The 22,461-nt window shown below is 43.2% G+C and overlaps 1 protein-coding gene and 1 long non-coding RNA gene across 4 annotated transcripts; both read right to left on the reverse strand.

Moving 5' to 3' along the window:
* On the reverse strand, positions 76-1,984 carry LOC110435325. The gene is made up of 3 exons (XR_002452966.1): positions 1,826-1,984; positions 1,320-1,419; positions 76-573 (listed from the first exon to the last, which is right to left on the reverse strand). It is a non-coding gene; the product is annotated as an uncharacterized LOC110435325 (long non-coding RNA).
* On the reverse strand, positions 16,702-22,015 carry LOC8062623. Of its 3 annotated transcripts, none has more exons than XM_021461614.1 (11): positions 21,840-22,015; positions 21,113-21,327; positions 20,660-20,781; positions 20,025-20,133; positions 19,907-19,946; positions 19,144-19,233; positions 18,816-18,915; positions 18,561-18,700; positions 18,141-18,243; positions 17,470-17,999; positions 16,702-17,376 (listed from the first exon to the last, which is right to left on the reverse strand). In XM_021461614.1, the coding sequence occupies exons 2-11, from the start codon at positions 21,252-21,254 to the stop codon at positions 17,106-17,108; spliced, it is 1,647 nt and encodes a 548-aa protein (XP_021317289.1). In that variant the 5' UTR covers positions 21,255-21,327; positions 21,840-22,015; the 3' UTR covers positions 16,702-17,105. The 3 variants fall into 3 exon arrangements, with proteins under 3 accessions (XP_021317289.1, XP_002450975.2, XP_021317288.1); XM_002450930.2 differs by having other exon boundaries at positions 21,888-22,012; XM_021461613.1 differs by lacking the exon at positions 18,816-18,915 and having other exon boundaries at positions 18,561-18,653; positions 21,840-21,964.

Here is a 22,461-nt window from a genome sequence, read left to right on the forward strand (position 1 = left end):
GTCATATGGCCTGCGCGTCTTAAAAACCTCACAAAATCTTAAAACAAAGTATGTTATACTCATCGTATAAATATGTGTCACAAAAATTAGATTTATTAAGATTGATGTCTTATATATTGTATAACCAAAAGTAGCTTTTAGCTTGTTCAAATTTCACAGCACCATCACCACTACTTTTGGGTGCGTTTGGTTGAGGAGCTATAAGTTGTGTAAAAACTACACGAGTCTCTCTCAGTTACAAGCAGACTCTATGTACTGCCCCTCATTCAAGGTAGGATATTCTCATTGGACACCACATGATCAACAGTTTCCACACCTCTTTGGTCAGGTTAAACAGTTCACAGAGCTCAGACCGCATGGATGGTGCCTCTCTTTCCTTTATCTTCAACTACAAATGATATGCCCATCGGACACTAACAAAAACAAGCATATCAGCATATTCCATGGATGATTCTAACTACTGAATTATTGAGTGGATAACCCATCCTCTCGTGTCAACTGAAATCACTAATCTATATTATGTCGAAGTGTTCTACACCTTCTGAAATGTGCATACATGGATAGGAAGAGCACCTGCACAACCAAAATAGATAGACACTGAATGAGAAAGTACTTTACACTTCTATACTTTTGTACACAAGTAGCACTAAAATAATATGCTAAAATGCAGTACAGGATCTATAATCCCAACATTCAAAAATGTTATTCAAAAATAATACGTGCAGCTCAGCTTAAAAGGAATACGTGTTGTTCCTGCTGTTGAAATTAGTTGATATTAAGTACTGTGATGTTGATATCAGTTAATATCTAAGGCTAAAAAAATCTCTGTATAATATTTTTCTTATTTTTCACACCGTTCACCACCTATGCGCGTGGTCGTGCGACACTCGGACCACCCTTGCCGAGCGTGTCCTCGTCGCACCGTCCTCAAAGCTCGACCTACTAAACACTATAAACATCTCATTCATGCAGAAAAAGACGATGATATAGCAGAACGATGAAGCACCTTAATATAATTCATTAGTTGGACCAGGATCTAACTATCCAAGAGCTATTCAGTCTACAAATTTAAAGATAATATATGCAGTCACCCTCAAAACAAATTATAGCTCACTTCCATCAGCTTGCTTAGGAACATCCCCTGAAAACAGTGTGCCTAAACTTTTATAAAGTGCAGTGCGCCACTCAAATTTCAGCATTATTTGCATAGATGTAAATAGTCATCTTACAATCTGCAAGCAGTTATTATAAATTAAAAGTCCACTACACTTCCAGATAGTGCTCAATACAGAGTCTAAAGAATTGGATTGAACACATACCGAGGAAGTTAGCCTGGTACCAGATGTGACAGATCCTTGCATAGTTTCTGTGAAAACAATATGTTTACATTTCCTTATATCCTCGATTATGATTGCTGATCTACAAGATTGATAGCTGAGTTAGTACAAGTACCATGATATATTGATAACTGGTATAGGACTTGGAGATTAATGCATTTTCTAGAAAACAGATTAACTAACGTACAATAATGCCAAATTGTAGGCAAGTAGGCATCACTGAGCACTGCGCACAGCACAAAAAAATCTGTGTCTTCAGTAAATATTGATAGTATGTCAGTTCAATAGAAACCAAGCGAATCAAAACTATCAAGTCATAACAATTTTAGTAAAGAAAAGAAAATAATAGGTGGTTTATACCTATACACAAATAGAAAATTATACTTTAACCGGACAAGAAACCATTCACGCAAAAATCCTAGGAATTGTACAAGCTTGTTCCAAACAGGGGAGGGATGCTAGGAGCTTGGGATGGAGGTGTGTTGTACCTGTATATGAGTACGGAGAGAGCGACGGTGAGCTAGGATGGAATGGATTCGGTTGCCGCATCTCAAACCCGCGTCACTGGCGCATCTTGAGGGTGCGCCCCCACATCCCAAGCCCGCGCCTCCACATCCTAAGCCCTCCCATGGCTGCCTCCTAGGCACGCACCACATTATCCAGTAGTCCTCGTAGCATCAGACGCAGTCCCCGCCGATGCTGGTGGTCAGGGGCAATCCGTGTGAGACTGTGGGGGAGAGGAGGTGGCCCCACCCGGCTTCACGCCTCGCCAGACGACGGCGCCCTACCACGGCCTCACGTAGACCAGAGGCAGCGCACTTCGTCGTGTTCTCACCGTGGCAGTGACCTGCTCGTCCATAAGGTATATTGGCTCAACATTGCTCTTAGCAACTTCATAATCTGATAGGAGGTCCATAAACTCATTGAACGACTAAGTAAGAACAAAAGAAGAACAAAGATTCTTTGAAAACCGCAGAAACGACTAAGTAGCAGGTTTCGCAATTAGCAATACCGAGCATCTCCGAGAGTTTATTATTTTTTATTTGCCAAATCTTGTGATTCGTCAACTCTCAAAATAATATGGGGAGTAAAAAATAGCTCCTATACAAGTGTTTGCTATTTCGCACTTGGCAAAATAAAAAAAAGAAGGCCGATAGTTTTTTCCCCGGGCGCTACTGATTCCGCGCGCTTCCTATCCTCCCCTTCGCGCGAACGACATCATCGCCGCATCGTAGCTTCATCGATCGTTTATCTGGCGTCAGACCTAGCGTGAACCCTAGAAGGACGATGACTACCCACAACACCATCCTTGCCCTAGCAGACGCTGACTACCCTAACTAGGCATGAAGATCGACGATAGGAAAAAAAATAGGGAACCACGTACTTAAACACTGGACGGCCTGGCTTCGCATTGAGGAGAAACGAAGAACGGCGGCGGCGCGACCTTTTCTTCACACGGACGAATGAGAGGCGCGCCCTTTTCTTTGCGCACGGGGGGGGGGGGAGGAAGGAAAGGCGCGAAGGCTTCGTTCACGCGGGGGAAGGAAACACGGCACCAGAAATCACGATGGCAAGTTGATATGCTAAGTTGCTATTTTGAGTGCTAGGAGTCATGATATGCCAAGTTGTTATATTTGCCAAGTTGTTATATTTGCCAAGTTGATTTGCCTAACTGTTAGAGATAATTTTTTCTTGTTTTGCCAAAATTATATGGATAACAAGTTGTTTTGCCAAACTCTTGAAGATGCTCAGCAAGCTTCACGACGAGATCCAATGTCTTGAGGAAGGAACTTGTTTTCTTTGCGTTCATGTATAAGGCCTTGTTTAGTACCTTTCCTAAAAGTTTACACCCTATCTCATTGAAATAAGAGAGAACATGATTAATGGTGAGATGATCCAATGGCTGGCAGACTCAGCAGATAAGCTCAATCGAACATGTCAGTATATTCTAGAAATTTTAAAACAAATTAAGAGAGAACGTTTTTTTCGAAAGATCCGTTACCGGCTTTCATTGATAAGAAGAATCGAAGTACAAATAAGACAAGGTACAAGATATTTGACGCGAGAGGCGCCCACCCTTTTGTGCTGCCTCGCCGCATTGCGAGGCCACACCACCCCTAAGCTTCATTAGTTATGGATTACATTCTAACATTGTTTGGCTCATCTAGCCACTCTCTGTGAATAGACGCCTGGGGAGGAGTAACAAGCTCTACCCCTCTGTTTCCTGCAAGTATCCAGGTCCTGCCTTCGTTCTGGATCGATCCTAGCAGCTGCTCAGCTGATTTGCTTTCTCTGTTGAAGATCCTATTGTTTCTTTCCTTCCAAATTTCCCACGCAGTGAGCATGGTTATTGAACGTACCCCCTCCTTTCTCGCACCCAATCCACTGTCGCCTAACTCAATGAACCATGATTGAAGGTTTGTATCCTGGCTCCAAGCTGTCGGGTTTAATGCCGGGGCTGATATCCATGATGCCACTTTACTCCATACTTGCAAACTTGCACTCTTGCAGTAGGTGGAAAATCGTCTCAAGGTTCCGGACACAAAGTGGGCAGAAATATTCGTTCGGCCATTCTCTGAGCAGCAGCCGCGCCGCTGTCCATACACGGTTTTGCAGCATTAGCCAGATGAAGAAACGGCATTTTGGAGGTGCCTTGGTTGCCCAGGTGATGTTTGCAGTCATAGACTGTGTTTTTCCAATGAATTGCAGCTGGTATGCCCATTTCGCACTGTACTGGCCATCAGCCGTTTGGCGCCAGGTAATGCTATCCTTCTCTTCAGGGCGAAGAGTAATCGGTTGTAGGCGCTGCCACAGAGCTATAAACTGAGTTAGCAGGGTCACAGTCATGTTGTAGTCAATATCTTGTATCCATTTGTTGCCTATGACAGCATCCTTGACCGTGCGATTTTTCCTCTTGTTGTGTTTGTATAGGGCCGGGTACAGAGTTGCAGGTGCCTCTCCCTGCAACCATCTCGAGGTCCAGAATGTATGTATCTCTATTTTATTTTCTCATCTGAAGCCTACTGAGTTGACCGAGCTCCGGAGGTATCTGCCCAACAAATTGGTTGCCAACGAAGATCCAGCTTCCGGAGAAATGTCAGGTTGCCAAGGAACGGAGATAGGCGCCCTGAAAGGTTGAAGGAGCCCATGAGCAGAGAGACCACCCTCTCTGGTTGCCGACGGCTGCAGACAACTCCTGTCCAGCTGCAGTGGTGACTTGAAGTGTTCCATGATGCCAGTAAGCTCTTGGATGGGCTTGACAGCATGGACTTGAAGGCGAGTAGCGCAAGCTCTTCGGTCGTGGCGTTGCTGCTTCCTAAAGACACCAGAGCATGGGAGCAGAAGAACAGCAATGAGAAGCAGATAATTTTCATCGCTTCCGCCATGAGAAGCTTACAGATCGAGGCACACACTTCCCTCAGACGGAGGGGAGTAGGTTGCATATATTTGTATGGGTTTTGCTGCGGTACTCACAAATGACTGTGAGTCGTTTATTTATTTTGATCGGACGGTTATAGTCACATATTACCTCAGAGGAGGTAATGGTTGAAATATATATTTATTTAATTTTTATTCTGTAAAGCCTGATAAATTAGGAAATTTTTAGATTCAAAAATTATTTTCTTTAGATTTGATTGATGCATGCATGTATGTATGATCGGGGGAATGATAAATCTTTTTTTTATTTTTTGAACTTGATATATTTAGATTTAGATCACTATTATGATTTTGGATGTGATGTAACTTATTACATTTGAATTTGCATGTGTGTCAACGTGTCAGATTTGCATGTGACGTGACGTGATGTGTTCATTATCACATTATATGTGATTTGTTTAATGGGTTTTATTAGTTAGCATGATGTGTTTCTCATTAGACTTTTGTGTACTATTTAACCACTTTAATATAACCGTATAATTTTTTAACCACTTTTATGTACAGATTTAAATATTGAGTGTGAAAGGTCTAAAGTATATTTATCAGTAAATATTTTTTTGATATAATATATGTGGGAGTATGTAGCGCTGCATGTTTCTTATTTTCATAATTATGCACTAACCATAGAAAAGGAAGGGCCACACGGCTTCTGAAAGGAAGGAGGGCACCTACGGCTTCTGTCTCCATGATTTGGGGATTCAACAATATTTTTTCTCTCTTAGATTAATTAATTGATTGATTAATTAATTTTAGAGTTTGAAAAAATTAAGGGCTCAGATTCATTTGAGCTATTACTTCCTAAGGAGTAAAGAGTGTACCGTAGCATTGAGCTGTTTGTATATACTATGTGTTGACGTTAGAGATAATCCAAATCACACATCAGCAGGGATAGCACGTCCAAGGGGGTTGCAAACAACCCACAACACAGCAAGAACGTGAGCAAACCAACGAAACCGATCGATCTAGAGATCGGTTAGACCGATTTTGGGCTCGTTCTACACGTAGAAATCTCCCGAACACCTCCCGGGATGACCTGTCGGGAAGGAGCATGTGACCAGCAAGGCTGCCTAGAACGCCACCAAATCTCACCGGGAGACGTGACGAACAGCAAGGTAGAGAGATGAGAGGGTAAAAGGGGTTTGTAGATATGTTGTCAACCTGGTGCCAACGATAACTCGACGCTTGCTTGACCCACGTTCCAACTTTCTGATCTCGTGCGCTAATACTGGCCTCCCAGCTCCAACAATTAAAGGGCCCGCATTTGATCATGTATGTACAGGCACATATTAAATGCTTACTCTATGTTGAACCAACCTAATAGTGGGCTAGTTAATAACTTAGTCGTATGACATTGCCATGTCATATAAAGCGTCAACTGATATAAGGGCATGTACAATGGCGTCCCTTCCGTCGTCTCTGTGTTACCGTTTTTGTAAAAAACAACCTCAATTGGCTTGGAGATGGTCGTCCTGTCGCCTCACGAGGCGACGGCAAGGGCTCGTGCTCCGAGGTTGAATCGCCGGCTGAAGCAGCGCTGACGGATGTGAATCCCGCACGGGCGCACGCGGAATCTAGTATACGCGCGCGTTGGAGGATGGGCTGCCACAAGCAGCGGGGTCGAGCTCCACTGCGCCGTGGGCTGCGTGCGGCAACCTCCGCCGCGAGCCGCGCTACAGGTTGCACACGACGACCTCTGCCGTGCCACCATGAGACGCACGGGCCAGCTCCGTCACACTACGGGCTGCGCACCGGCAAGCTCCGCCCTGGCAGCGGTGAACCTGTTAGTAGGTAGCTTGCTACCAGTAATTTCACGGATAAGGTGCTCAGTGGATTTGGAGCATCGTGTGGTGTCATGAGATTTGCATGAGTTCACTTGTAGAGTAAATCACTTGCTTTCTAGCGAAATAGTGTGTGCTGTGTTCAGTGTAGCTTCAGCTGGCTTGGGCGAAAGCAGGAACTCAGTTCTTGATGATAGAATTTCCTTTGTAACTGTTGCTATTAATTCATTTCTAATGTTAGTTCTGAAGAATCATGATCAGGCCTTTTTTAGAAATCTGAATGCTGCTGGCTCATTCTTGAATGTTTCATGTGCAACTTTTTACTCGCTGTCTACTCATAAAAGTGACAGTGAGATATTGTTCACAAGAATAGTTCTTGAAGGAGGTAACTAAGGATTCCTACATTTAGAGATAGTACCTGTATGCGTATCTGCCTTTCTGAAAACTGTATGCTATCAATTACTTTCAGTTCTGAAAACTACATTCTGTTCTGAAAATAGCATGAATTTGCTATGGCTAAACTAGCTTATTTTTTAGAAAGCTATGATAACCTCTAACTGAATAATAACTTTCTTGTGAAATTTTTCTCATGATGCTATTGAGGATTTTTTTTTTCTTAGTTACTTATGCTACTAGTTACCTGAATGCTTGTGAGAGTTATCTGAATACTAGTCATGCCATTTTTGTATTATGAAAACTACATGTCTCCCCTTCTGCACCAGCATTAGTGAGTGTGAACTGCAGCACTTGCTAGTGCGTGTGAATGTGAACTGAATACATGTGAATGTGAACTGAAGCACTAGCTCAGTGCTCATTTCAGTTCAAATTTCTGTAATGTTCAGTTTCAGTTCCACTACCTGAATGCATGTGAACATGTGAGACTGCAGTTTCTGTGCAGTTTCAGTTTCAGTTCTACTGGCCGTTTTTATTTTCTCGTGAATGAGTGTGCTCATTTTTATTGTAATCTTGTTGCTTTTATTTATCATTGATATATTTTCTATCAAATTGCCACACAATGATATACAAAAATTGATTTATAGTTGATCCTAGCTACATCCAAAGCATTAAATAGCTTACAAAAAGACCCTCGACTATGGGTTATATGACCTGTCTTTATACCTGTCTATATGCTAGATTCGAGACGATTAGAGACAGACTTCCGTTTGTGGGTTGTACATGCCCTAATAATAAACCAAAGGATGAACAAAGATTCTTTGGAAACCGCAGCAACAACTAGGGGGTGACTAGTTCAAAAAATACAAAATACCAACTACTTTGGAATGATGGAATGCAAAATGCCAAAATTTTCAGGGTCATGTTTAGTTCAATCCAAAATGCAGAATTTATCGCCCCTCATGAAGGCCTCATGAGACTCTTTTGGGTTTTTTGGCCTCTTGAAGCCAAAATCCAAAATGAAGAATAACCACCTTTTTGCCAAAAAATTTGCATGGTGTTTAGTTCCATTTTATAAAAATGATGAACCAAAACCAAAAAGTTTTTAGAATTTGAGGGAACTAAACACCCCTAAGTAGCAGGTTTCGCAAGTAGCAATACTAAGCATGTCCAAGAGTTTGCTATTTTTTTACTTGGCCAACTCCCAAAATAATATGGAGAGTAAAAAATAACCCCTTACAAGTGTTTGCTATTTCACACTTAGCAAAATGAAAAAAAAGAAGGCCCATAAGATAGTTTTTTTCCTTGGCGCTACTGATTCCGCGCACTTCCCCTCCTCCCCTTCGCGCGAACGACGCCGCCGACGCATCGTAGCTTTATCAATCGTTTTCCTGGCATCAGACCTAGCGTGAACCCTAGAAGGACAATGACTACCCACAGCGCCGACCTTGCTATAGCAGACGTCGACTACCCTAGCTGGGCATGAAGATCAACGATGGGAAAAAGAGGAAACTACGTACTTGAACGTTGGACGGCCTGGCTTCGCGTTGAGGAGAAATGAAGAACAGCGGCAGCACGACCTTTTCTTCACACGGATGAGTGAGAGGCGCGCCCTTTTCTTCGCGTGGGGGGGAGGGAAGGAAAGGCGCAAAGGCTTCATGCGCATGGAGGAAGGAAACATGGCAGCAGAAATCGCGATGGCAAGTTGATATGCCAAGTTGCTATTTTTGAGCGCTAGGAGTCATGATATGCCAGGTTGCTATTTTCGCCAAGTTGATTTGCCCAACTATTGGAAGCAATTTCTCTTGTTTTGCTAAAATTATATGGATATCAAGTTGTTTTGCCAAACTCTTGGACATGCTCAACAGGTTTCACAACAAGATCCAATGTCTTGAGGAAGGAGCTTGTTTTCTTTGCGTTCATGTATATGGCCTTGTTTAGTACCTTTTTCAAAAGTTTACACCCTATCTCATTGAATTAAGAGAAAACATGATCCAATGGGTGGCAGATTCGGTAGATAAGCTCAATTGAAAACGTCAGTATATTCTAGAAATTTTAAAACAAATTAAGAGAGAACCTAAAAGACACATGTATCTCTATTTTATTTCCTAATCATAAGCTATCATTAACATGATTAATAGTGATTGGTTGATAAATGAAAAGTATTTAATGTAGAATTAGGTTTTGACCTCTAAAATACATTATATCCAAGGATAAATTTTAAATACTAAAATGTACTATATTAAGGGAGTAGCAATACTATGCCCCGTTTGGCACGGCTCCACTTCACCAATGAAGTTGTTATTTGAGGTTTCAGCTCCATGAATAGCTCTATCGATGGAGCTGGAGCCATTTTGATAAATTGTTTGGCAAAATAGTTCCTTCTTTAAGATGTGCTCTCACAGACTGCCACATAGGGTGAGATGAAGTCGGGAGAAGCCACTATTTTTGGCTCCTTCGCAACCTAAAGCTCTGTGAGAGCATGCTTTTAGGGGCTTCATTGGTAGAGCCATTTCATTTTATCCTGTTTAGTAGAAAAGGACTCCAAACAGCTCCTGAAGCCACTGGAGAAGCCCTACCAAACAGGGCCTATTAGAGATGGCCGCGCCGCCAAGGTGGCCTCCCAGAGTGTCCACGTATGTTCAACTTAGTTGGTGCTTTAGATGCAAAATTTATGGCTCAGATGAAAGGGTACCTCCATGGCCCACATGGAATGCTACCTCCATAAATGCCATGGCAGGCAACTGGATGCGTTGGGTTGAGCATATCCAGACATGACCCATATGAAATACCACCACTATGCATGACATGATACACACAAGTGGATGCATTTAATGTAGCAAATGCAGTATTAAATGAGCATGCATACATGGCACCGTCCAGAGCTATAGTTGTCCTTTACATGCAGTGTGCATGCACCCACTCTCCAAAGCTATGTAGCTGTCCTTTGCATCTACAGGTTTACCATGCAGGCCTACATCGTTGGTCCTCTTTTCACACAGAAGAGATATGAGGCCACGCTCCTCCTTTTATGCAGAGGAGATTCTACAGCTGCCCACATGCCACAGCTGTAAGAAGTTGAGTTGAGGGATTTTGAAAATACGCTTTCACAGTTTTTGCTATTTCTGGAAAATTGGCAAGGTAAATCCCAAGGTCCTTGACCTGCAATCCCAGGCTACACAGGTTAACCAAATTGCTTTCTCAGCAGTATGCTGCAAATGCAACAGTTTTTTTTTGTCGGACATACCTGGGTGAGTGATTCTGAATCACTGTTTGCTAACCCTATGTGGGCATCCTTTTTGGCTGATATGTAGACCTTTGCATGCACAACACCAGATCCCCACCAATCCTCGAAAAGAACAGTTACATTCTCAACATTTGATCTTCCTGTAGCCAGATTGGCACTCTCTTTGTCAAAATCAGAATCAAGTCCAAAGTGTTGGGCAATCCTGAAATTATATTACAGCTGCCAATCAGAAAATTGAATCTTTACATGCACAAAGTGTTTAGTTATTTATAGATGTTCTGAGCAGTTGCAATACTGGATGGCCATGCATGCAGGCACCGTCCAAAGGTCTAGGTGTCATTTACATGCAGTGTGCATGCAGGCACCATCCACAATTATTATATGGTTGTCCTTTGCATGTAAAAAAGAACGTACTGTCCTTGGCCTTTACCTGCATTGTGCATGCCCCGTACAAGGCTATATAGTTGTCCTTTGCATGTAAACAATTACCATTGCCACTTCCATGTTGCTCCTCCTTTTACATAGAGGCCATTTTACTGATGCCGATGTTTTGCATGGAATGAAGCGGTCTCACTTGAGACCATAGCAAAGACCTGTTTATTGGCAAGGAAAAAAAGGTTAGCGACAATGTAATTCGTCTTTTAGCCAACGTGGTAAATTCGCATGCATGCAAGTGTCCTCTCTGGGCTATGTAAAAATTACATGTCCTTTGTGGTTAGCAGCAATGTAAAAATTTGGTTACAGCCTCTAGGTCTTGCCTATATAAGCGCCTGGTCTGCTTCTTGCTGCATCATCGCCTACTTCGGTTCCTTGCAGCCGTCTTCCCTTTAGTTCATATCATCCCTTCATCGTCTCCTGCCATTCCTTATAGGTGTCCTCTCCCTGCGGTAGCTTGGGTTGCTGTTCCTGACTTTGTTAGACTAGAGCTGTAGCACAGGAGCCGTCCCATTCTATAGGGACTCATAATGTCGTGGGCATAGCAGGGTACATGGGAAGCATGACGTGGTAGGTCTGTGCTGTGAAACAGTTATAACCCAGGCTTTTGCCAAATTAGTGCCTAATTATGGGCATATTATTTGGTTGGACACGATTACCAGTAGAGTTTGCCTAGTGGCCTTCATTTCATCAGCATATAATTTTTTGTGGTGCTCCAAATGAATGTGTACAGGCAAATGTTTATGGCACATCGAAGGACCTTCCTCTAGTGGAACAAGGAAGAGGTGGTGTGGGAAGAGTGCTGCTTTAGTTCCAGGTGTCTGATTGTTCTCCTTTCCCTTTCGTTCACTCTGTTCCTAGCCCTAATTAGGCACTGCTCTCTTTGGCTCTCTTCCCTGTCCTCCACCTCTAGCTACAGTTGAAGGGACAATACGTGAGAGGCAGCAGCGTCTGATCATATGGGCCTCCAGATATGTTTATTACTTTTACATGTAATCCAAAATGGCAAGAAATAGTTGATGCCCTTAGATTTGTTAATTCCAGGGCAGAGGCCTGACGCCAGACCTGATATAGTTAGTCGAGTTTTTAGGCTAAAGGTGGGCGAGCTTGTTTCTGGGTTAAAGAAAGGAAGTTATTTTGGGAAGGCATGTGCAGGTATGATCAACAACTATTACACTACGCCACTGTGTTTCTTATTTGGAAAATAGGCTTACCTAGGCATCCAGTTGGTGTTCACTGTATAGTGGGTTTAGGGAAACCCAGTTGCGTAGCTGGTTTGTCTAGGCGTGGTCCCATGTATTGCTTCTTGTTGTCCAGCCAGGGGCCTCTATGCTAGCAGTATCCCATTGAATAGCTTATATGATTGCCTGTCATCTTTCTAATCGCCTCTCTGTTTTCTGTTTCAATACTCTACACCATTGAGTTCCAGAAACCCACGTTCATATTCTGGTTTGGCTTGAAGGTAATACTAAATACCCTTGTCCTTTTATTGACTCACTAATATGTGCAGAGATACCAGATAAATCATCTGACCCCCTAGGCATTGTTGATGAATTTATGGTGAACGGCCCTTGTGGTCATTTGAACCCAAATTGTCCATACATGAAAAACAACAAGTGCTCCAAATTTTTCCCAAAGGGCACTCAACCAAACATGATTGTCAGTGAGGATGGCTTTGTGCAGTACAGGCGCCGTCCTGACACTGGGCATATTGTTGAGCGATACGGTGTTAGACTTGATAACAAGTGGGTTGTCCCTTACAACATGACATTGTTAAAAATATTTAGAGCACATATAAACGTTGAGTGGTGTTACAAAACACATCTTATCAAGTATCTATTTAAGTATATCACAAAGGGGCTGGACTGTGCTAGGGCTATAATTGAAACGTGTGCATCTAACACTACTGGGTCTACTTCCCAAGTTGAGATTGGTGGTGGCAGCCTTGGTGGCCAGCCATTAGATTTGTGTAAGCAGCCTGAGGATGTGGATGAGGTCCGCGAGTACATAGATTGCCGCTACCTATTTTCCCATGAAGCTTTCAGGCGCTTGTTTGAATTTGACATCCACTATAGGACCCCTGCTGTAGAGAGGTTGGTTGTACACCTTCCTTTCATGAATAGTGTTGTGTACCCAGCTAACCAACCCTTGGCTGCTATTGTGCATGATCTGCATTACATGCAGACAACCCTCACCGAATGGTTTTCTACTAATAGAAAGTTTCCTAGTGCTCGAGAGCTAACGTATATAGAATTCCCAACAAAGTGGGTCTGGGTTAAGAAGTACAAGGAGTGGTGCCCATGCAAGGGACCTACCAAAATTGGCAGGGCGATAATATCAATCCTAGTTGTGGTGATCTTTATTACCTTCGTATGCTCCTCAATGTTGCCAAGGGTGCTACTTCATATGAGGACCTTCGCACTGTTAGTGGTGTCCTATACCCAACATATAAGGATGCGTTCCAGGCTATGGGACTTCTTGGCGATGATAGTGAGTGGCGTGAGGCCCTTAGGGAAGCATCTATGTGGGGATCAACTGCTCAAATGCGGCAACTGCTTGTTACTATAGTCCTTTTTTGCTTTGTCTATGATGCAGCCTCCCTCTTCAATGAATTCTACCAGTACTTTACTGACGACATACTTTATAGCATTAAAAGGATGGTGCAGTTGCCTACTTATAATTTGCTGGATGATCACCTACGCAATTATGTTTTGCTTGAGTTGGATAGTTTGTTTGTCAAAAATGGTGGCCTAATGACTGATTATGGTTTACCACAACCTGATTGAAGCATGCGTAGCAAGGTTAGAAATAGGCTGCTGGTTGTGGAGCTGGCTTACAACAGTGAGGACCTCGTGTCCATCCACAACAGCCTCGTTAGTCAGTGGAACGCAGACCAAAAAAAAGTTTATGATGTTGTTGCACAGTCTATCTATGGGAAGCTAGGCCAGACCTTTTTTTGTGTACGGATGCGGTGGCACTGGAAAGACATTTCTTTGGAATGCGATTATTTCACGCCTACGATCTGAGAAACTCATCGTCCTTGTTGTGGCCTCATCAGGAATTGCTTCCCTATTACTACCTGGAGGACGTACTGCTCATTTCCGGTTCAAAATTCCTATAGTCATTGACGAGTCGTCCATGTGCCACATTAAGAGGGGAACTTTTCTTGCTGACTTAATAGTACATCGCTCCTTGATCATATGGGATGAGGCGCCTATGACCCACAGACATTGCTTTGAACCTTTAGACCGTACCATGCGTGACCTCCTTGGGGAGGCAGACCCTTCATGTTTCGATAGGTTGTCAACGATAACTGGGTTCCTGCATGTAAATAACGCTTGGCTATCTATCTGTGAACCTGCCTTTCTTTTTCTCCCTGCAATCCTCGCTAGCCTCACCCGGGATAAGCTTGGCACCTAGGACCGTAGTGCTAACAACACAGATACTTGTATGCACGAATTGTCATCCAAAAATTCAGTAGTGATACATTTTGAAGCAGGCCACCACATCTAGAGCCATGGTATTAGCAGCGCATATAAACATCGATTATGTGAATCCTTAATGGCATTCTTAAAACTGAAAATAGGGATTGCCCATGGATCCCTTGCCTGCTGAAAAAGATGAGCATATGGATATCAATGGTGCACGTGCACAAGCATGTTATACAGTAGCCCAGTCCCACCTAAAATAGCGGCTAAGTTGTGGCATACATATACTACAATCATTTATAGGCATGAGGCCACATGGTTTATTAAGTGGTTGTTGTCCATGGTGGTCCTAATCTATAGGTTCCTCCTTCACCGTTGTGTAGGGCTTAGTAGAATGGTGCGCGTATCGGCCACCCTCTGTGTGAAGTCCTCCAAAGTGTTGCGCCCTTATTGAGTGTGCAGCTAGATTCACCACCATCCTTAGGCCTGGATGTGTGGTTGGCCAGCCCAGCACCTTGTGCCGTGTGAGGAGTGGTCGCTTCCTAGACAACATTGAACCAAATTAATGTTTACCAGGTTTAAACCCTTTGGTACTTTGTGGGGAGAGAAAAGAAGTGCCCTACGTCTTTGCACCCAATATCTGTTTGCAGGCAGTACATGCAGTCGTCCTGAGGTGCCGATGGCTAGGCCTAAAGTCAAAGCCTTTATTGCCAGACCATTTCTTCAGGTAAACCACCATAGACCCATTGCAGATATACTGTTGCACGTCTGATACGTCAATAAGGCTCGACACATCTCTGACACGTACCACGTCCCTCGCTGATTTCTTCAGCACCTGTGTGGTGAGTTGGCCTGTTATTCAACTAAGCATGAGCTACTCGGGGTTGTGTATAGAGGCCAGATCCTTAGAACCTGTAGGGTCCGATGGGATGCATGGTCTACTTGGCAATGTAGACACAGAGCTTGTTGGTGCAATCCTTGACAATGGAGGCAGACGTTACAGGTCTGTGGTGCAACGGGAATGGCTGTGAAAATTGGTTGCCAAGACCAAATAGTCAACATTTAGCATGCTACACAATATTTGTTCTACACTCGAGCGAGGGGGCTTGATTCATGGGATGCATGACATGTCTACCCTGTGGTCCCAAGAATGGCTATTTAATAAATGTCAATGGTTTGGTAGACAACCTGTATAGGGTTTGGAGCATTTATGTCTTATAGTATATTCACTTAGTGTGTTGGGGTGTGTGTCCTGTGGCATGCTCCTAGATGTGGAGACAGGGAGGTATTTATGACTCTACCAACCATGCCCACTTGGTAGCTTCTTACATGCAAAGTACACCATAGTTTTGGACGGCTGCTGCATGTAAAGGACATATACAGCATTGGGTGGTGACTGCATGCAGGTTCAGGTGGACATAAGGTACAGCCCATGTGGTCACAGTCACACATGCAACCAGGTATAGTGTGTTCCTAGCAACAATATATTAGGATGTGTGGACGGTGCATATAGTGTAAGTGTCTCAGTGATGGATTGGCTGTGTGGCTGAGGTGTGCAGAGTGTTTGATAGCACCGACTGTTGCCTGCACCAACATTAATTGAGGTGGCCCCATCCTTATCATGCGTGTAGCTCACTACTCCCCTACCTGGTTCACCTTTATGGGCAACACTACACCTGCGCAGGCTTCTCTATTTATATGACAGGTTCCATGTCTAGGACTGCGCCGATAGTCTACAAGCAAGCATTGGTTAACAGTGGGTAACTTGGCCTTCTATCTTTCTGCTTACAGTGGTTTAGAGTCCATTAGCCCATAACTAACTCATGTTAATTCTATTTTTATAAGATGGACTAATTTTTAGCCCGGGTCCCGAATAGCCCCCTTACTTTTGAGACCTCGTGGTTAGATGGAGAATCGTCAGACAACCCTTCGTGGTTGCTGCCACAAATCTTGCACAAAGTATTCAGGCACAGCTAGAACACCTCTCAGCAGTGGTCTCCTCCACTGGGAACAAAGTATTGTTTGGAAACCGTTGTATCGAGTAATGTGCTCAGGCTCACCATTCCCGGCATCTCCCCTCACCTTCGCCAGGAACCACTAGACCCAATGGCTTCAGAGTTGAGACCGCCACCCACCATCAACCACTCCGAGGCGGATGAACGGAGTCCACGCCGGCGGCGGGCTATTCTCGTCATCTCGTGGCCGAGCCACTGCCGCGCTGGCAACGGGGACTTTCTTTTTTTGCCCTTCAATGTCTAACCAATGTATTATCTATATGAAGAAAATATATAAGTGTGGTGCGGTTAAAGCTTTGACTAAGTGGATCTTGAATTTTGTAGATTAGCAAGATGAAATGTTTTAAAAACACAGTTTCATTTTAACAATCTTATGTTGCAGGGTACACTGATGGTCAATTTTGCATTTTAGAGATCATTCTGGTAAGTATTTAAAATGACCATTTCGGTATTAGGACAGAATAAAATGTTTTGACCCAAATTATGTTTCAGTTACTACTAAAAAACTGCAGGTTTACTTAATTTGCCTAATATCAACATCCAAACACATTGGCTTGGTACCATAGAGACTTTTTTTTTCGAACCACCATAGAGATTACTGCCCACAACAAATGCCACAAACTCACAATGTTGGCTGGAAAAGTATGATGCAGAATTGCAGATCTGAGAGTTCACTGAATGCCACTGCAATTCCTTCTCTAACTGGAAGGAACTAATCTTACCCTGTGCGTGTTTCTGTACTTACAAACCTGGAACCCAAATCAGGGCCCTCGTGAAAAGAATTATTACATATTGTTTTACAACAATACAACTTTACATTTATCAAGATATTTATTATCTACGAGCTACGACAGCAAGAACCTGCCTCCTGACTTGTCATCTGAACCGTAACCGATGAAGAACCTCCTGAATTGTAATCTGAACCCACATTGGGTAACCGTTGAAGCATTAAATTTCTATATTTTTTACTATCTGCTATTGTACACTCAAAAATCAGCAATTTCGCTTGAATGAACTCTTATGATGGGTCCCAATCATCCAACAGTGGTAGGGGTTAAGCAGCAGAGCCATCTCTTGGTCTTCCTAGCTCGCTTTGACTCTTTGTTGTTGCTCAGACCATTCTGATGGAAGCCATTGGTGTCTAGGCTCTCTTCACCGTGCACCCTTATTGCACTTCGCAATGTCATTGACATGGTCGTTGTCACGGTAGAAGCTGTCGAATTTTTCAGAGAATTTTTGTAGATGGTGTCTTCTGTGCCATCGCTGCCTTCATCACTGGGCAATGGATGTGCTTGTCGGATATCTCTGCATCAAGGAAAACATAAGTTGGATCATAAATGACCCATTAACTGGAATGTAAATGTACCACAGAAGAAGTTAATAATCTTTGATGCTGACCTGGAGTCTTGTGGCGGTGTGGTAATAGGATGTCCGTTCAGAAGATTGTCTGCATTAAGAATGTTTGTTTGTGAAGTTCTCGAACCAGCAGTACTCTCTTCCAAAGTTGCATCGTAACTGAGCAAATTTTGTAGCGTGATAACATTTCCAGCCTTATCGCCTTTGAGAACTGCAATAGCAGTGTCCAGTATACACATTGCGCGCTCTACCTCAGGACTGATATAAGGTTTATTTTCGACCTGTTGCGCTTGTTCAACTGGTTCATAGGGATGGCTAGTTGTAAGATTATCCACATTGATGGATGTGTTCTGTTCAGTCTCCTCCACAATCTCGCTATTCGATATGGTATTTGTTAGTGACAAATGATTTTGTATAGTGGCATTAGCAGAGGGCACCTCAGTAGCATTTTCCTCTGCTGCGGTCACCTTTGCCTTGTCATCAGAATCCTGGTATTCACGGATCCTGACATAGAGTGGTCCTCTCAAAGCTTTCCTGTAGTCATCATCATGAGTGGCCACAGTACTGACAGCCTGCATGACATTCCAATAGAAGTGCTTCAGCAGGTTATTGGTGTTTATTTAGAATCTCATGCTCATTAATCACACACTATGGTCCAAGAAATCTATGTAGAGAAAATAGCTGAAATGTGCAAAATGTGTGCAGCCACTAACCTTTTGATACAGCTTATGCCCACTGCCTATTAGCTGCCTCGATATGAAGTTGATCAACCATGGTGGAACAAAATCTAGCTTAATATCCATATTAGCTATTGCCCTGGTGAAGGATTATAATTAAAGAAAAATGAATATATTATATTTTTAAGGCTGATAAATGAATAATGCTAGTATGAAAAAAGAAATGCTTAAAAAATGGATTACCAGTATGTTCTTAAAAGAAAATTTTAGTAGGCGAAATTGGATGGCCAATTAAAAACAAATTGATAAACAAAATAAATGCGTTCATTACTATTACTTCACTTAAGCTAGGAAAACTATACTCGAGTTAAAGATCCATGGTGCCTTCAAAAGCCAAGGGAGTGGTCTACGAAACATGTCACTCTGTATTAATGCAAATAGCATCAAATGTTTCACCTGAAAAAGCTTTTTTCTTTTGTAATCCTTTGCAATACAAAGCCTCCAAACACATCTATTCGAACTGTGTCACCAGCTTCAGGAATTCCATCCCTGCTAAATCCATGTGTTTGTACATTTATGCTATCCAAGTCTGATAACTGCAAACAACTCAATAAGCACTAAATAAACTAGGGCATATAGCAACAACTCATCAGGGCTGTAGGGCGAGTTTCTCAGAAAAGAACAAAGAAATGCAGAAGAAAAAGTACGCACAGTTTTCATTATCACAATGACGACATCTTCTTTAAGATATTCCAATTCAAAATAGTGTAGAAGAGCCTCTCTCTCTGAAACCGGCCATGGAACCTTCACCCTTTCTTCCAAATAGCGAATAAACAAATTAGCTACAACCACCATACATAAGAAGGAACTTGGTGGCTTTTAATGAAGAACTAAGAAGAAGAAATAGGAACCCAAATTTGCCTCAATGAGGACTTGAACTTAGGTTGTCTGGGAAAACATCTATGCCCTCCAACCACTAAGCTAGACTTAGTTCCTAAGTATAAGTAAAACTGTAACAAGCAAGTAGTCTGCAACCAACCTGACCATACAAATCTCTTCACCAATCCGGACCTTTTTCAAGCAGCCTGACTGATCAATTCTAAAAGTTGGAAGGTTGTATTGTGGAAACCTGGAGAAAACCTACCTCATCAGTACATGAAAGACTAAAATTTTGTGTTATTTTTAACAGATTGACTCAAAATACTTAACTACGACACAGGTGCATGTTGAATATCAGAAAAGGGATCAAGATGCCTAAACATATAAGGAAACGGTTGGAAACTGGAACTGCCATAACAATAGCATAGCTAAGCCCTGGCATGACCCCTCAATTTTTTTTCCCAAATTTAGCCAGTGGGGGATCAGCTCAGGCCATGTTTCAGTCCATAATTATTGGCAACAGACAACTTTAGCTGTCTTTATCGAATACTATAAATAGATGTTGTACCAGTATAGTAGCTTCAGGTCCTAAAAAGAAGAGGGTATGGTGGTGTACTGGTGTGGACCATGTGGCTACAGTGAGGGGGGAAAAGATAAGCTTGTGAGTTCACTTTGTTCTAGAAAGTCTACTATGTCAAAACAAAAATAGTCTACTAAAAATGATAAATCTATGTGTCACAGTCTCAGGAACTGCAGTATTTAAATCTTTTGCTTCCTAAATGCCATAGTTAAGAAAGAAACTATGTTTTAATGTAATAAGCGTTAATTCTGCAACATAAAGTTGAACATAATTTGAGAATACCATGTGGAGTTTCTGAAAATGTGAAAATTTTAACTAAACTTGAGGAAAACACTGTGCTCACCATTTCTTGTAAAGAGCTGATTCCCACGACACACATGTACCTATGAAAAAAAAAGTGTGCTTTAGTGCGAGTATGTGAAGCTGTAGTATTTGACAGGCTGACGGTTAAAATCCCTTACAGACGTCAATAGGTCCATCAGCAAAGCCTTCAGCAAGCAGGGTGTGAAATGGGGTCCCATCTGGGCCCTCACGGTACATGACTCTTAATTGGTCTGTATCTTGCTTCACCTGCCAACAAAAAAGTAGTTAAGGCCTTGTTTAATTTCACCCAAAAACCTAAAATTTTTCAAGATTCCCCGTCACATCAAATCTTTAGACACATGCATAAAGTATTAAATATAGACAAAAATAAAAACTAATTGCACAGTTTAGTCGAAATTGACGAGACGAATCTTTTGAGCCCGGTTAGTCCATGGTTGGACAATAATTACCACAAACAAACGAAAGTGCTACAGTGTCGCGAAATAACTAAACAAGGCCTAAAGATCGCTGCAGCCACTCTAGCATTTTACTTATAGAAACCTTATAGAAACCTAAAAGAGATTAATCAATCCCCAAAACTGGAGACTGGAGAGGAACAACAGACTAGAGAATTTTGAAGCACAATTTCATCTAATAAGATATAGAAATCACAAACGCAAGTGAAATGTTGTGTTATGGAAAACGATGGTAGCATCACAAACATAAAAAGAATAATTAAGCCAGCAAGATCATGACACTATCAATGAGTTCAACAAATCAGTTTGACGCGTACCTTCCACTCCTTCTGTGGCACCCCACGAACCTTCGAAGATCGTCCATCCCTCGAAGTATTCAGCATTTCAAGAAACTCAGAGACTTCTCTGGCCCGCGTTTCAGCGATCAGGTCGATGTCGCCTAAAAGAGGACACACACACAAAAAAAAAGCACTAGTCAAGACACAGCGAGCAGGCATTCATCCATGTACATCATAGCAAATATGGTACCACAATCAAAGCCTTCAGGTAGCAACCCACCCCTTTTTAACACCTTTCTCTAGTCATCAGTGTAGTAATACTACTAGGATGGATATTTACGGACCATAAAAGCTCGAATGGATCATTGATAGGCAAAAAAAAACGGTACAATTATCACTGAAATTAATAAGCTCATGTTCACTGCAAAAACATATGAAACCGCGTGAGCAGAGTGTATAGAGGAAGTAAGCAGAGCAGAGCAAAGCAAGCACCTTGATCGGAGGCGGAGAGGGAAGACGCGAGGATCTGCTTCTTGACCAGCGCCCTGAGCGAGGCCTCCTCCGCGAGGTCGGGCATCGCCAGCGTCCGGTCCAGCCGGTCCCTCAGCTCCAGGACCCGCTTCCTCTTCTCCATGGCCGCCGGGCGGTTGGGCGGGCGCGCGCTACCACGAACCTGCACCACCTCCACCTCCACCTCCTCCGCCCACCTGAGCACGCCCACGAGACGGATGTATAAAGACGAGGAACTTCTCTGAAGAACAAAGAAATTAGAATCGCCAGATCGATCGATCGAGCATGTGAGGCGCAGGAACTGATGCCCCGCCCCCGGGGCCCCCTTTTGGTCTGTTTCCCGCCGGAGAGAGAGAGAGAGAGAGAGAAAGGGTCGGGATTCCGGCGGGGTCCCGGATACGAAAGGAAACGCGAGCTTTACGCTGATGCTCGTGCGTGTACTTGTACGCGTATGATATGATCCTCCGGGAGGAAAGGCGGCCAGCTGTGGAGCCTGGAGAATCTTGTTATCCCGGAAAGGCGGCACGCGGCGGCGGAAGAAGAAAGGGGACAAAAGGAAAAAAAAAAAGCAATCTGCGCAGGAGGGAAGGGGAGGCAGGGCTCACAGCTCAGATGGAGAACAGAACAGAAGAGGAGAGAAGGGAGCGGCGGCCAAGAACGGGGGAACGGAAGATCCGCAGTGAGTTGGGCGGGGGCGGGAGTCGCTCACCGCAGGAGGAGGAAGCCCGGGGCGGGAGACGGAGGCTGGCTGACGAACCGGAGAGGAGCGACCGACGACGGGGTCTGACGTCTCAGCAGCAGCGACGGCCGACGGGGGAGGAGAGACGAGAGAAGTAGCAAAGACGGCGGGGGAGGAGGAGGAGGGAGGAATAGTCTCTTGAAATGGTGATCGGCGGCTCGTGTGGGGCCCGCGTGGCACCGTGCGTCCGTGCCGGAGCCCACAGGCCTACAGATACCTGCAGTACCTTGAAAAAGCCTCAGACTCGCTTGAACTCTGTTTGCATAAGGCCTTGTTTTAGATTAAAAAAAATTTGGATTTTAACACTGTAGCACTTTCATTTTTATTTGACAAACATTGTTCAATCATGTAGTAAGGCCCTGTTTAGTTTCCCACCTAAATTTTTTTCATCCATCCCATCGAATCTTTGGACACATGCATGGAACATTAAATGTACATAAAAAATAAACTAATTACACAGTTTAGTTGAAAATCGCGAGACGAATCTTTTAAGCCTAGTTACTCTATGATTAGCCTTAAGTGCTACAGTAACTCACATGTGCTAATTACAAATTAATTATACTTAGTAGATTTGTCTTGCAGTTTCCTGACG

Source organism: Sorghum bicolor, chromosome 5 (genome assembly GCF_000003195.3).
Source record: "Sorghum bicolor cultivar BTx623 chromosome 5, Sorghum_bicolor_NCBIv3, whole genome shotgun sequence".
Lineage (NCBI taxonomy): Eukaryota > Viridiplantae > Streptophyta > Magnoliopsida > Poales > Poaceae > Sorghum > Sorghum bicolor.